The following is a 13,767-nucleotide window of genomic DNA, read 5'->3' as shown; positions in this document are numbered from 1 at the left end:
CCCGCGTCTACCGCGCGTTCTCGATGACGCCAGAGAGTGCTGTGTATACACTGGCGGCTTGTGTCCGCTCGTCGCTCGTAAATCGCGAAATTGCAACTTTTTTTTTAAGGAAAACAAGGGGCAAGGGAAAGGATGATTGATGTCAGGCACAGGGCGATAATTTGCAATGCAACCGCCACTTTTGGGTGGCATCAAAGGGCAACCATGCATGAAGTTTGGCGTCTTTAAACTTGTCTCTTGCCCTTTCACGACTCGCCCCCAATCCACAAAAATTACACGTCGACGCACAGCAGGAGGAGCATGCTTCCCCCGCAATCTTACATAGCGTGGAAAGGTATCCATACTCTTTTTTTCCTGGCCTATTACTGACCAACTATCTTTCAGTATGCCTGACGATCCTCCATGCTGTCGCCGCTAGCTCGACGTTCCTCAGACTCTGGGTCCGCTTCCAGACGCGAAAAATGTGGTGGGACGACTATGTGGCCGGCTTTACGCTGTTGCTCGATATCGCATATGCGATAATGCTGTGGTTCAGATTCCATGTCCCAAGTGCGTCCCTATCCATTTCGAACGAGTGGCAGGGAAATAACCAACCGTGAAAACTTCAGACCCGACACGAGAACAAGAATTAGACACCATCGGCATATCCTGGGTCCACTCTCTTTTGTATTTCACGATCGTTTGGTCAGTCTCTTTCCCGATTCCCCGGAAAATGCCCACTCAAACCTTTACGTAGGTCTAGCCGTGTTAGCCTGTCGCTGGCGATAGCCAGAATCTTTAATCCGGGAACAAGAGTCCGCCAGTGGTTACTCGCCCTCACCGGTTCCTTCGTCGCCGCCTATGTCACTGTCTGTCTCTTGACAGGCTTAACCTGCGCCTCTGGAGCAGACTGGCCAAAGTTCCAGTTCGATTACCGATGGTGCAAAACGGGCCTCGGCGGCTACTACATCTCAGGTCTCGTCTCCATCTGCTGTGAGTTCTTTGTTCTCATGTTGCTCTTCGACCTTGCAGATCCGAATTCTTGTTGATCATCAAACTCCACCAGTTGATTTTATTGCAGATATCTTGCTCGTCGTCTGTCCTCTCATACTCCTCTGGCGCGTCAACCTGCCGACAATAGAGAGGAGTCTGGTGCTTGTCGCCTTTTCTGCGAGTATATTTACCGCCTTGGCCGCGGTTGTATTTTGTATTTTTTGGTATGGCACATTCGACGTTGGACCCGACCGCCGCATCCTGATGGCAGGAGCAGCGCATATCCAGGTACGCGCTTCTCACCCCACCGGTCGGATTCTTGCCCCAAGTTTGGCAGGTGAACTCACTCTCACATCCCTACCCAGGCCGCCGTCTCCCTCATTGTGTGCAATTTCCTGGTCAACATCATGTACGTCTGGAGATGCTGTTGTCGTTCCCGACGTGCAGCAAATCAACAACCATCCCCCTCCGCGGAAGAGGAAGGCTCGAGTACCGTACCCCGCATCCAGACCCTCGAACTCCCCGAACGAGGCCCCGAATTCCACTGCACCTTCACACCCATCTCAGATCACAGCTTCAACACCAACTCCCAAGCCCGCACATTCACGCCCATCACGACGCACGACTTTTTGACCACCCGCCCTCTTACTCTTACTTCCACTTTTGAATCGCTCGTCCGTCGCGTTGGCATCGAGAACACACCGTTCCGCATACGCAAGCACAGCATCGAATGTATCAGATCCGTCCCATAGCAGTTGTAACGCTTGGACTAATTGTAAACTTGGACACCTAGCACTAGCAGCAACCACTTGACTTATGCTTCACTTGTACATCTTAGGTATTTGTTTAATACTCCTCTCACTTGTACTTGTATCCTCCATCACTTGTCGCTTGTCCATCTAGCAGCTACCTTTCATCCCACTTGTAGATATATCCATGTTACCGATACCAATAGCACATTTGCAAAGACAGCAAAAACATCCTTCATAAAATAGTAAACCAGGCGTTGCAAATCATCAAAGTCGTAAGTATCGTCAGTCAGGTGTTCGTAAGTCTGAAATCTAATAGTCCGTGTCCATGAGATAAATCGCCTTTCCCCGGGGGGAGATCATGGCGGCAACTTTAGAATGAGCGTCGAGAAGGTCACCACCGCGGGTAGCAACCAATTCGACGAGATCCGGGTCCCTTTTCACACCCAGCAAGGTTTCAAGGTTGGTCGAACCAATGGCGAAAACTTCTTCGCGAGTCATTCGGCCACCAGCGTCTATCGCAGCCTGAAATTGTGCCTTTAGCATGCCCCTACTGGAAAAGATCGCAGCAATTGGCTCAACATACCCAAGTCAAATCGAAGGGAAGGTTCCTGGCCTCCCATATCGACAGGCACCCGATACCCACCAGGACGCCCTCGTCCAAAAGCGTTGTCAGTGCGGTCTTGTTGGTCAACGGAGGTCCAGGTAAACTACGCAAGCGAATTTAGTGGAAGTCAAGAGTTCAGCCAAAACTCTACTCACATGCGACGATCTTCCCAGGTAGCGGGGAAAGGGCGAGAAGGTGACAGTACTACGCCAACACCCGCATTGGCGAGCTCCTTGGCCAGCAGATGGGCTTCCGAGGCCCCTGTGATTGTCATCTGTATAGACTTGCGGGCATCCAACTCTACTTGTTGCTTGAGAATGAGAAGCGTCGCAATGACATCGGCACTGTGAGCCTCAACAACGAGTGGAAGACGTCCCTATGAAACCAAACTTAGATCAGCCCTTCAACAGTCACAATTTCGATGTGAGATATCCTTACGTCTCTCACTTTGCCAAAGTAGTGGCCCGCCGCTCCTTCCACTTTGCCAGACAAGAGCCTACGAAGCGCCGCAATTTGCGTGCTGACGCTGGGCTTCCCGATATGCTTGATAGACACATGCATCGCCGTGACCTCCTGGAGGACAGCTCCAGGTTCTAACCTGTTCCTTGCACCCGTGGAGAAGTGGACTCCAAGCCCCCCATAAAATCCGTCAGACTTCGGGGCAGTGACGGCAGTAGTAACCCCAGTCCGATATGCAAGGCTGGAACAAAAGTTAGTTGTGACGACTGTGACGACTGGAAATGAAGCAATAACATACAAAGCATCTCGGCTGGCAAATTCAAGACCGTCGGAAGCCCGGACAATGGCAGTATCCCCTCCCATAATGTTGGGGAGGCTGTTGACCAGCGGGTCGAGGATGTCCCCGTCGTTGGTCGACGCTTCAGCTGCAATATTTTGTAATCCGAGCGGTGAGCCAAACGTCAAGAATCCCGGAGCGATGCTTCCACCATCGAGATCAACGATAGGAGGGCGGATACCGCCGCTGTTGACAGCTGCAATGTCACAGGCGATGTGTGTGCCTATGCAAGTCATAGTTCCTCCAGTTACCACCACAACACCCGTTCCGTCGCCTTCCTCTACAGAGAGCACTGAAGTGATTCCTTCCCGTGTACGTTTGAAAACCGACTTGACGTTCGTAAAGACAGTCGTTTCTTCCGATGATTGCTTTGGTTCCAGAGGTGGCAGGCCGTCATACTTCAGAACTTCGGCCGCCTCCTTGTCGAAATTGGGCACTTTGGGTAGTCGTTGGAAGTTGTGAGGCTTTCGAGTCACCTGTGGCTCCTCCAGCTGGGGAATTCCATCGATGAAGACTTGAGCCGGGGTCGCACCCAACGCCAAGGGGTGAGAATCCCAAACGACAATGTCAGCGTCGAATCCTTCTCTGACATAACCGATGCGGTGACTCAGTCCCATAACCTCTGCTGGATTGGTGGTCACAGAAGCCAGAGCGAGATTCCATGGAAGACCATAATAGTATGCTTGCTGAGCCTCGTACAACAAACGGCGGGAGTCCTGGAGGGGATGGTCGCTCTGGTCAGGTAGGCATTAGCGCGAATAGCGAAACGAATGTACTCGCTCACAAACCTTCATTACGACAGTGATGCCGTTCTGTGCGAGAATACGAGGGGCGAATTCTGATGCACGGTATGCTTCTCGTTTATACCTTCTCAGAGTAAGGCAAGAGTTACAATAGATCTCTGGAAGGGAGATACTTACCGAGCGGCACTGGCGAACAGGGCTACAGCAGGCGTTTTCCCTTTTGATCATGTATGAGGTTGAGAAGGCAATGGAAGCAATGTTTGCGTACCGTGTGCTCTTTTCAGGACTTCCGGGACCAGATAAGCCTCGCTAGCATGATGGAAAGCCGCGATTGGAAACTTGAACTCGTTGGACAACCTGACCATCGCATCAAGGTCCACTGCTTCGTAACAATGAACATTGAGCTTTGCACGAGCGGAATTCAGCACAACTAGTTCAAAACATATGCAATGGAATCTACCTTGACTCTCCCTCTTAGAACATCCACCAGAGCTTCCCATTGGAGAGGATCAGGGAATTCGCCAAGCTCTTTCCAATTCACGTTTTTCGAAAGAACTCGAGAGCAGAATTGGTCCTGCTTCTCTTTGATTCTCTTGGCGGTGTTGTAACTGAGAATAATTCTTTTTCCTGAGTTTTCCTACAAGATGAGAAATGAAGAACTAACGCCTCTCTGAATGCCCACATCGTATCCATCCGCGTTGACTTGAAAGCTTCGTCTACGACAGAGGGTGAGCTTACAGAAGGCACACAGAGAGATGGAACATACGTGGGGTTTCACCTGATGATCACGAACACCGTTATTCAGACTGTAGATGTAATCAAACAGCACGTACCGCACGCGTGCCTATGAAATGTCAAATCAGTGCGAGCGCACGAGGGATGACAATCAGCATGATACATACTTCATGTAGCGCCACCTTGGCGGGAGGTTGGGGTTGGGAAAGGATGTATTGATGTGGTACGGAGGCTCTACGAGCATTGCGGAGGGAGAACGTTCGGAAGTCTCGCGAAGCTTCACCACGAAAGCTTGGCCACCTGGAGGGTCAACCGATGAGCAGCGTGTTCGAGTAGACCATTACCTCCGTACCTATGGCGGCCTCTGACCCAGGCAAGACAAGGGCGGTTGTCACGCCTCCTGCAATGGACAAAGGGTACGACTCGTCGTGAGTGTTGAGCCCGTCTAAACTTCGAAGCCAGGGTGCCGCAATATTCTTCAAAGAGTCAACGTCGTGAGCACCGTCCAATAGAGGCAATGGGGCGTTGCCAATGTGAGAATGGATGTCAACGATTCCAGGTGTTATCCAAGCGCCTTGGACATCCGCAACGAGGAGGTCATCACCAAAAGTCTCCTGCAAGGATGCGATATCCAGGTATCCAACCTCCTTGATGATCCCTTTGTTCAACAGCACGTCGGCGTAGATGACCTCTGTACCATTCCTTCGACCGGTCCAAATCTTCCCGTTCTTGATAAGTACAGGTTTGGTACCGCGTTCAAATCTGTCTGATGTTGTGCGTCGACGCCGGAACTCTTCCCAATAATCCACGTCCGCCGTCTCGGTCTTCGCTTGCAACTGCTGACACCTGGCGACGATTTCCCGTGCGTTTGGCGGTTTGTATTTAGACTTCTTGTATCGGTGCTTTTGAAGGACAACCGAGAAGTCATCATAGAGTTGTGAATAGCAGAACACCGTGGCGAGACATGCGAAGACGACCAGCGCGACGAATGCACGTGTCATCGTGTACCAATGGCGACGACGACGACGATGGGGAGTCGACAAAGAGGATCGTGGAAGCCCAGCATCGTGCTGGCATTTCATTTTGTCTCGACAACGAGGCGAACGGCGAGTGCACGATGTGGTCACGGTCTCGTGGAGGGGCTTGCTTTATGCCAATGACGCAGGATCTCAGAGACCCGGGAATCAATTCGGCAATCACTGGGGGGGACGGCCAGAATTGAGTGAAGGCCCCTTCGGACGCGAAAAAGTTACCAAGTGAAATGGGATTTTGAGGCAAGAAAGCTTGCACAGGACTGAGAATCTGTCATGTCGAAATCGAGTTCCCGTTGGGACCCACGACAGACTTTTCCGAAACAGATCCAGTCGTTCAAGGGGGGATCTTACGGCGATTGTCGTGAAATGCCTGTGGTCTGCCTAGTTAAAGATTTGTGAGTCGACATCCGAGTCGATACGGTTCAGCAACAGGAAATCATGGATTGGACAGAGGCGTGCCGTCGAGGATGGTGGGAGTTGCCGACATACGTGATGCGAAAAACGCGTCGAGCAACCAGCTCCGACAGAAGAACCGAAGCGTTCCGTCCAACGAGAATACCACCGTGACCATCGACCAAGCCTGCCCACATCTCCTAGCTACAAGGCAGGGTCCATGGCACAATGCTCAATGCGTAACTCAACCACAACACGGACATGGGGCTCTCTCAATCGCATTCGCTCGAAACCTAGCATACCCAGCCCGCTCGGGCCCTCTTCAAGTCGGTGCCGGAGGTTACAAGTCGATGCGACGAAGAACGGGAATTCAAACGGCCCTCAGGAACCTTTGACGCTATGGCATAAAACGTCTAGTGTCGTGAAGAAGACGTTTGAGAGCCAGGGAATCGCGTCGGGGTCTCTGTTGTCGGTTGATGCACTAGAGCGCGTACTCTCGAGAGCTTATGACGATCTCTCGAATGGAGCACAACGACCAGTGAAACTACTCGGTGAGCATTGACCTGTGTCTCGACCTAAACTTTACTCACTATTCTGCCCCATGAACAGTTCACGCCGTAGACCAGTGGTCGGGCGCAGAGGATTTCGTTACGGCTTTGGTAGCCGATCCATTGGGCTCGGAGGAGCATTGGAAAGCGGTACAACAGCGGTGGAATGGCAATGGGAATGAATTGACCATCGCGTGAGTCTCTCATTGGTCAAACAACGTTCGATACTAATGAAGTTGCCAGTCCAAGCTCTCAACTGTCGACGCAAGGCAGCACACTAAGCCTACCCTCAACCTATCTCCAGCGCTTCCCCGTCCCAATAGAAATAACTGAAATCCGCCACACATCCTCCCCTTCCATTCTCATAGACGCTGCAACGCTCTCAAGACTCTACGAAGCCGATGTGCCCATTCTACTCTGCAACCCGCTAACCACGCCCCTCAACAAACTTCTCTCCATTCCTTTGCCGCAGGGCACTATCATCGTCGTTAGAGCACCCCCTTCTCAACCCATAGACGCGAACCAGCTCTTGTCAAGCGTCCCTTCATTCGCACCAAAGCCAACCATCATTCTCGCGGACCCGACCCGTGCAGTCAACGCTGTCGACCTTATGCAAAGTAATCCAGCGTCCTCGTCATCCGTAGTTCAACGGTTCCAAGACGAGTTTACGGGATCCAACGTCTCGGCCTTCACACAGGTCTTACAGAAGATCCTTCATGCACCGGAAGTAAAAGCATCGCCCAAGCAGAAACAAACAACAGCTTCGGATTACCTTCGAGTCAAGTTCGCCATGCACAAGTTGGAGGACGCTCTATCGTCTTGTATTGCTTCAATAGAAAACCTCAAAGCACGACTGGATGCAGCCTGTGTAGATGCAAGTCGGTTGCGCGACAAGGTTGAAGAGACAGGTGCCAAAGTGGAATACCAAGTTCTGGGTCCCTCCGACCAGACGAATCTCGGACGGAACGCACGAGGAAACGAAGTGACCGAGGCTCTTCGACAAGCCGAAAAGCAAATGCAGGCCGTCATGTCCCGCTTCACCTGGTGGAAGATGGTCTGGAGAGTAGACGAAGTCACCAACCTCGTCGCATCTGCCTTGCAAAGAACTTGGTGTCCTGAACTCGAACGCAAGGCAAGTACATCCTTCTACTCTAAAACACCGATATATATTGAATAATATACATAGCTCCTACTCCAAACCGGCCAACTCTCCGCATTGCAAAAGGAGCTGTCCCAAAAGTCCTTCGAATTGCTATCCAAGCACGACGTTGTCCAATCCAACGTCCTTCGCAATACATTACTCCAATTGCAATCATCGCCCAACTTCAACTTGTCAACAACTTCTCTCACCTCCGCCATCACTTCTCGCCGAAACCAAATAATCGAATACCCAACCGCAAGACTTCATTTGGCGGGCCAAAGGGCGGTGCTGGGGATGTCAGCCGGTGTTGGCGGAGGCGCTGCCATCGGATGGGCTGGTTGGATGGGCTGGCTTGTCCAGAACGGCGACGGTTTGCTCGGATCTATTGGCTTGGACCCGAATACTGCCATGGCTGTAGGTGCTCTGAGCGCAGTGACAAGCATTCGATGGGCTGTTGGACGATGGGAGAAGGGCAAGAGGAAATGGTGGGCAGACTGGCAACGAGTTGCTGAAGGTCTTGACCGCGATCTGAGGGTATGTCGACTGACCATTTTGTCGAATTATTTGCTGATGATAATAATACCAACAGAGCGCACTTCATCGGAACTTCAAGGACCGAGTGTCGTTATTGGCACAAACATCGTCCAATGGCGTGCGGAATACCGTCCAACAGCGAGAAGAGGAGATTGCTCAAGTAAATGACGAAGTTGGGCAGCTTCGAAAGGAAGTGAAGGCGGTCATGGAACAGTCATAGCGTGGACATATAATCGGACTACTTTTCGTGTGGAGAGCAGTGAGCAGCTGTTACGAATCTGCTTCAACTAGCTTCTTGCCGTCAGCCTTGTTGTTGGTTGCATCGGCGCTCGTCGTTGACTGCTTTGATGGATGGCTGCTGGGACCAGCGCTGTCGCCCTCTTCATCGCTGTCACTGTCGTGGCCGATATCAAACACCTCTTCGCTGTGTGGTTGGTCGTTCCAATCGTCAGCGAAACGGACGCTCTTCTTGTTCGCGCTCTTCGGTGGACGTGTATGGGTTGGGAGCAAAACGGTACCGGCACTAAAGACGTCCTCTTCTTCGTCCGAGTACTCCGCGTTGAGAGGTCTATATAGCCGTGCAATCTAGGGAAGCGTGAGCGGGTGCGATTGTTCACGACTCGGGGTGGGTTTACCTCTCTTCGGCGGCGATAGTATTTCTCGAGATGAAACCCGGCGAAAAGCCCTACAGACGACCCTAAGAGATTGGCCTGCGGTGGTGTAAGCTCCAGGTATATATTTCAAGGACAGGGGAACGCACAACGATGTCGCCGAGGTCGAAGTCTTTGTACTGGAGTAAAGATGAGAATGGAATTCACGGGGCGAAATGGAGAATTACCGGAAGCGCTGCTTGGACGAATTCGCTGAGGATGCCTCCGCAGAAGAAGCATATTACAGTGGTGAATATTAGAGATGAGTATCTCCAGAACCATATCCGGCGGGCTTGCCTGCAAAACAACCACAGTCAATTAGCATTCAGCGACGACCTTGGACCTCGACCCACTCTTCAACGTCTATGATGAAATAGAAAACAGTCGTTGCCAGGGCAAAACAGAAGAAATGTAGTAACTTGGTGTTCAACGGTAGTGACTTGGAGACATTTGTGAACCCCAGAAAGGCGAGTAGGATCATAATTAAGCAAGTAAAAGCCAGAAACCACTGGCGAATTATTTGATTAATCCTTGTTGGTAAAGCCTGCAGGTCGAACAGGGATGCTCACTGGGCGTAATCGTATCGGCATATCATATCTTGGTATTGAGACTGGGTGCGACTTCATTATCGACCTTGACAGTCTTCCGACCCAGTTTCGGGGTGGCATTGTGAAGGGGGAGCGAGATAGTAATTAGCGAACCCGCGACCGTTGCGGGAACGGAGTTACCGATGTTGTTTGCCTTGGGCTTGGGATCCAATTAGGATCTCGGATCATTTTATGCCGATGTAAGTCCGACTCGCTCTGGCCAGAGCTGAGAGCACCTTTATCGCAACCCGCCATGAGCCATTCAACAACGTCGACATCTGCCTACATCATACAAAAATACTCAAAGGCGTATACCAAAAACAAAGGCCAAAAACAGCAGCAAGCGCCCGAATGGCAGCATTTTACCAACCCTGCGCTGAAGGTCGTCCTGGACAAGACGAAGACGCGACAAGGCGAAGTTGAATCTCTCAGGCTACGAATTATCTGGACTATGAACGACGACGATGGTGAAGGGATCTCTTCACAGTCTCCGGTGACTTTTGCACGTATCTTATGACGCATACAACCCTTGTTCTCTGTCCTGACCGACAAACACTTGATGTTCTCTTTCTGTTTGAACTGACAGGAGGACCTTGATCTCTTCTCGTTCTCCAACTTCGACAACGCCCTACCTCAGACGAAACATACAGAAGGGCTACCACTGAAGGCCGTGTACCGAGACACGGTAGTATGCATTCGGTATTTGCACCATCAAACTCAGGTTCACTCTACTTGTATGCGCTCACAACCCGTTCCGTCTGACGATTTTCATCTCTTCTGGACTGTCTACAGACATACAGGCGCTTCCAAATCTCGTTCGGATCGTTGGCTGACACGACCAGTTTTATAACGTCGATCCAGTTCGTCTGTCCTTGTAAACCCCTCCCAGCCAACCCTCCCAATGGGATCCTGAACACCGCTGGAACCATGGTTAATCCCCTTCCTTCCCAACCATCCGCATCGCGGATTCAGAGGACCGGTACTGCTATTCCCCAGCCTCGCGCGAATGCAGAGAAACAGGGCCAAGCGATCACACAACGGAGGACGTCTACGATGCAGCCAAACGAATCCATTCCTCCCCCTCCTCTTATCTTACCCGTTACTTCTGAGACAGATTGCAATTACGACGGCCATATCACCCACCAGGCTTCCATGGGACCACCCTCCTTCATACCGACAAAGCCCGGGATGACTACCGAACGAACTGTGTCGGGCTACCAAGCTTCCTCGCACCAAGGGCCGGGAACAGCTCGATTACCCTCGTCCTCCCCCTTGCCTCCTTCCTCGGAACGTGACCAGCCCAACCCAAGCCCAACCCCTTCCAGTGACGAGGATCCTATCTTGTCTGCACTTCGAGAACCCACAGCCCTGTACAATCTTTCACCTCAAAGCCTCGAACATGCAGTTGCAGAGATCGTCCGTGAAGACGGATTCGTGAAATTGGTTCGTGGCTGAAAGCATATCACCTCCTGTTGGCAACTGACGCAGACACAGATGGAGAATCTATCTTCAATGTGGAGGGTCCATGCATTGACAGGATCCCACCTTTCGGTTGATCGCACATGAACCAACATAGGCCGCGAAGGCAATTTGCGTGCTTCGAACCTGAAAGCGTGTTCCATTCTTATAGATACATCCAAAGCGTTTCCGTTGTTTGCAGTTGATTCCTCTCCACAGAAGAATAAATACGAATTTTCGACCAGGAAGATTGGGATCTGTTGGGTGGTCGTGTTCCGGTATTGATTCTCTTCGTTCAATGTGACGTTCCTGTATTGTCGCTCGGGACGGGTATTCGTGTTGGTAGCGTGATGTGACCCTTTGGTTACTTTCCACCGAAATGGCTCTGAGCATTGTGCCAGATAGAGTTGAGGAGGAAGGCTTCTGAGAGAAGCATCTCTATCTCGTGGTCGCCCCAGTCTTGCGTCGGAAGGGACTGCAGGAACATGATGATACCCTGACGATACAATGCACAGTCAGGTCACAGCCCTGTCGTTTAGAAAGACGGTTTTACCTGGAAGTCCATCTGTTTGAGCTTGTCGCTCCATTTCACAAGGAATGCACAACAGACATAGAGATGGAATTGCGAAAACGCGTCTGCCCCTTCTGCCTGCGACCACAATGAGTTCACGAATAATCGCAGGAGAATTGGGCAAACTTACAAGGTAGGTATCCCACATCCGAATGGTGTTTTGCACACTGATCTCCCGCATCAACAAGCAATTCATCCACCTAAACGAGAACTGCATAAACTCCACGTTTTGGGACTCTAGATGGGCAGCCAACGGAGCTGTGAAAGAACACCACAGAGTTAGCCTACAGTTACAAGCCACGGTAGTTGTTTGCATACCATCTATTCTTTCAACCAGCTCTTGCATTCTTCGAACACTTCGTTGAATGCCAGGCTGAGCGAAGATATAGTTGTCTTGAATCCCATCTAGGAGTTTTGAAAGACACCAGAACGAGTCGGCTTCAATGGCGTCGACGACTGATTTGGGGAGAAGACCTGGGTCGAACGATTCGGGATCTGCGTCTGGAGGACTGTCAAATCAATGAAGGAATCTCGCAGACGGAGGGGTCATACGTACCAATGTACGCGGACAGGAACACCTGGAAGAATGGGGTTGCCAGATCGTTGATGCCTTGCACATAGCCACTTGCAGGATGTCGGATCGCCCAGACGTACAGTATCCGTTCGAGGCACTGGTATGAGAGTGGCTAAGCCACTATGCCAAAAAAAAGTCAAGTGTATAGACTTACACGCTGCGTTGTTTCGAACATCCACAGCTGCACACCGGGACGCGTTCGAGGAACGTCGATCTCAATCTGGTGCCAAATCTGCTGGTCAAGTCCTTCTCTCCCCCGAGCAAACGTCGCTTCACACATCGATTGGTATTCGCTGCGTTTCCTCGCTAGCGTGGTGACTCGGGAATCCGAAGCTAGCGGCAAATATCCCTAAAAAATGCGACTAATGTTAGTCTCTCTGACCCGACATAGAGGGAATCGATTTCACCAGCAGGACTTGCCAGGCCATAGGCCGGAGCTCTTGAGGGATGCCGGCCCAAGCCAGCTTCCGTAACTCGTTCATGTTGATATCTCGACTCGACAAGCATTCGATGAACTTGTGTTTACGGTTGGAGCGTATGGAGCGCTCTCGCATGAGCTTCTCGGTCGATTGCTGGCGTTCGTGGGATTTCTTTAGTGAAGAGCTCGTTCGAGGGTCTGCATTTGCGAGAGGAGAGTGAGAACGAGAGGTGGTGAAGGTCGTTGGCGGTGTCGTGGGTTTGGGAGATGGTGCTATCCGTCTGCGTGGATTTCGGATACCAGTGAGGGGGTCTGTCGAGTGATTAGCAAAGGGCACAAGAGAATTAAGACAAGTGAATGGATCCACACCGTTGACGATATCAACAGCTTCAGGTCTGATTGAATCGAGTGCCTGGTTTTGCACCTTGTTCTTTCCTTTATAATTTATTAGAACTTCGTCCTCGTCGTCTTCAATGCTCTGGACAGAACCTGACAGGTCGAGTGCGTCCATTTCACCGACGATCATCTCTCCATCGACATCCCCCTCTGATTCCAATGCTGTTGGGGACGCACTCCGTTCCACCGATCGACCCCGGACAATTGTCCAGCCTTGTTTCGGTGCACCGTCGCTGGATGATGGATCCTGGCTCAACCGAAGATCTGCTTCCTTGCCACGTCCTAAGGGTGAAATATCCGGTCGTATTGGTTGAGGCTCTTCGGGCAGGGTTTCCCCACGTCCAACACCAGATCGTCCGGTTTCTAGTTCTCGTTTGGGAGGGTACGATGAAGGATCAGGGGCACTTAGATGGGTATATGAAAAGGCGAGTGTTGACGTGCTAGAATTGGAGTCGTGGTTTCCTGTCGTTGCGCTGCGGGTGCTAGTCTGGCGACTCATGGGTACCGGTTTGCTGGATGTCATCACTAAATTTGGGCAGGGGTTGAATCAGTTGGTATCTACACGGGGTTGGCGATTGGTGAAGGTCAGTCAATACCTCTCAGTGTCGAGAGCGTCGATGCTCTGGGAACTTCAGAGTCGGAAGCAGAATCCCAAGGATCCTCTTCTGCCCATGTATCTGAGCTCGCCGTCGCGCTGTGGTATGCATATCCTGTGGATGCTGTTCTCTGTATGGAGTCGCCCTTGTTCTTGCCCGTCCCTGATGATGCTGGATGCATGATCCCGAGCATGTTGCTGTGAGGACGGGCTGGAGGCGAAATGGGCATTTATGCGTACAAGGCGAATGTCGATGTCGTGGCCGT

The 13,767-nt window shown here is 51.4% G+C and overlaps 7 protein-coding genes across 7 annotated transcripts; 4 read left to right on the top strand and 3 right to left on the bottom strand.

Moving 5' to 3' along the window:
- Positions 1-300: 300 nt before the first annotated feature.
- Positions 301-1,724, top strand: CC1G_01934 (hypothetical protein; the record flags this gene model as incomplete). Its single annotated transcript, XM_001830246.2, has 6 exons — positions 301-334; positions 385-549; positions 609-684; positions 737-972; positions 1,046-1,260; positions 1,338-1,724. 6 exons carry the CDS (start codon positions 301-303, stop codon positions 1,722-1,724), a joined length of 1,113 nt encoding a protein of 370 aa, XP_001830298.2.
- Positions 1,725-2,033: 309 nt separating this feature from the next.
- Positions 2,034-5,603, bottom strand: CC1G_01933 (amidohydrolase; the record flags this gene model as incomplete). The annotated part of the gene is made up of 14 exons (XM_001830245.1): positions 2,034-2,246; positions 2,308-2,431; positions 2,484-2,704; positions 2,767-3,028; positions 3,086-3,858; positions 3,913-3,991; positions 4,045-4,084; positions 4,136-4,271; positions 4,328-4,475; positions 4,532-4,583; positions 4,634-4,645; positions 4,701-4,711; positions 4,770-4,902; positions 4,955-5,603. 14 exons carry the CDS (start codon positions 5,601-5,603, stop codon positions 2,034-2,036), a joined length of 2,853 nt encoding a protein of 950 aa, XP_001830297.1.
- A 661-nt stretch (positions 5,604-6,264) lies between these two features.
- CC1G_14180 (hypothetical protein) lies at positions 6,265-7,754 on the top strand (the record flags this gene model as incomplete). Its single annotated transcript, XM_002911601.1, has 3 exons — positions 6,265-6,580; positions 6,639-6,771; positions 6,821-7,754. 3 exons carry the CDS (start codon positions 6,265-6,267, stop codon positions 7,752-7,754), a joined length of 1,383 nt encoding a protein of 460 aa, XP_002911647.1.
- Positions 7,755-8,012: 258 nt separating this feature from the next.
- Positions 8,013-8,472, top strand: CC1G_14179 (hypothetical protein; the record flags this gene model as incomplete). The annotated part of the gene is made up of 2 exons (XM_002911600.1): positions 8,013-8,252; positions 8,308-8,472. The coding sequence occupies 2 exons, from the start codon at positions 8,013-8,015 to the stop codon at positions 8,470-8,472; spliced, it is 405 nt and encodes a 134-aa protein (XP_002911646.1).
- Positions 8,473-8,522: 50 nt separating this feature from the next.
- CC1G_01931 (hypothetical protein) lies at positions 8,523-9,383 on the bottom strand (the record flags this gene model as incomplete). Its single annotated transcript, XM_001830243.2, has 5 exons — positions 8,523-8,837; positions 8,888-8,962; positions 9,013-9,042; positions 9,091-9,199; positions 9,256-9,383. The coding sequence occupies 5 exons, from the start codon at positions 9,381-9,383 to the stop codon at positions 8,523-8,525; spliced, it is 657 nt and encodes a 218-aa protein (XP_001830295.2).
- A 359-nt stretch (positions 9,384-9,742) lies between these two features.
- Positions 9,743-11,055, top strand: CC1G_01930 (hypothetical protein; the record flags this gene model as incomplete). The annotated part of the gene is made up of 4 exons (XM_001830242.2): positions 9,743-9,982; positions 10,076-10,210; positions 10,282-10,932; positions 10,984-11,055. The coding sequence occupies 4 exons, from the start codon at positions 9,743-9,745 to the stop codon at positions 11,053-11,055; spliced, it is 1,098 nt and encodes a 365-aa protein (XP_001830294.2).
- Positions 11,056-11,311: 256 nt separating this feature from the next.
- On the bottom strand, positions 11,312-13,695 carry CC1G_14178 (tbc1 domain family protein; the record flags this gene model as incomplete). The annotated part of the gene is made up of 9 exons (XM_002911599.1): positions 11,312-11,443; positions 11,649-11,776; positions 11,837-12,019; positions 12,075-12,204; positions 12,247-12,441; positions 12,500-12,822; positions 12,880-12,945; positions 13,084-13,431; positions 13,503-13,695. 9 exons carry the CDS (start codon positions 13,693-13,695, stop codon positions 11,312-11,314), a joined length of 1,698 nt encoding a protein of 565 aa, XP_002911645.1.
- Between the last annotated feature and the right edge of the window lie 72 nt (positions 13,696-13,767).

This window comes from Coprinopsis cinerea (assembly GCF_000182895.1).
Source record: "Coprinopsis cinerea okayama7#130 chromosome 3 map unlocalized cont3.3, whole genome shotgun sequence".
Classification (NCBI taxonomy): domain Eukaryota; kingdom Fungi; phylum Basidiomycota; class Agaricomycetes; order Agaricales; family Psathyrellaceae; genus Coprinopsis; species Coprinopsis cinerea.
Note: the sequence above shows the minus strand (reverse complement) of the source record. Positions and strands in the feature narration are given on the sequence as shown.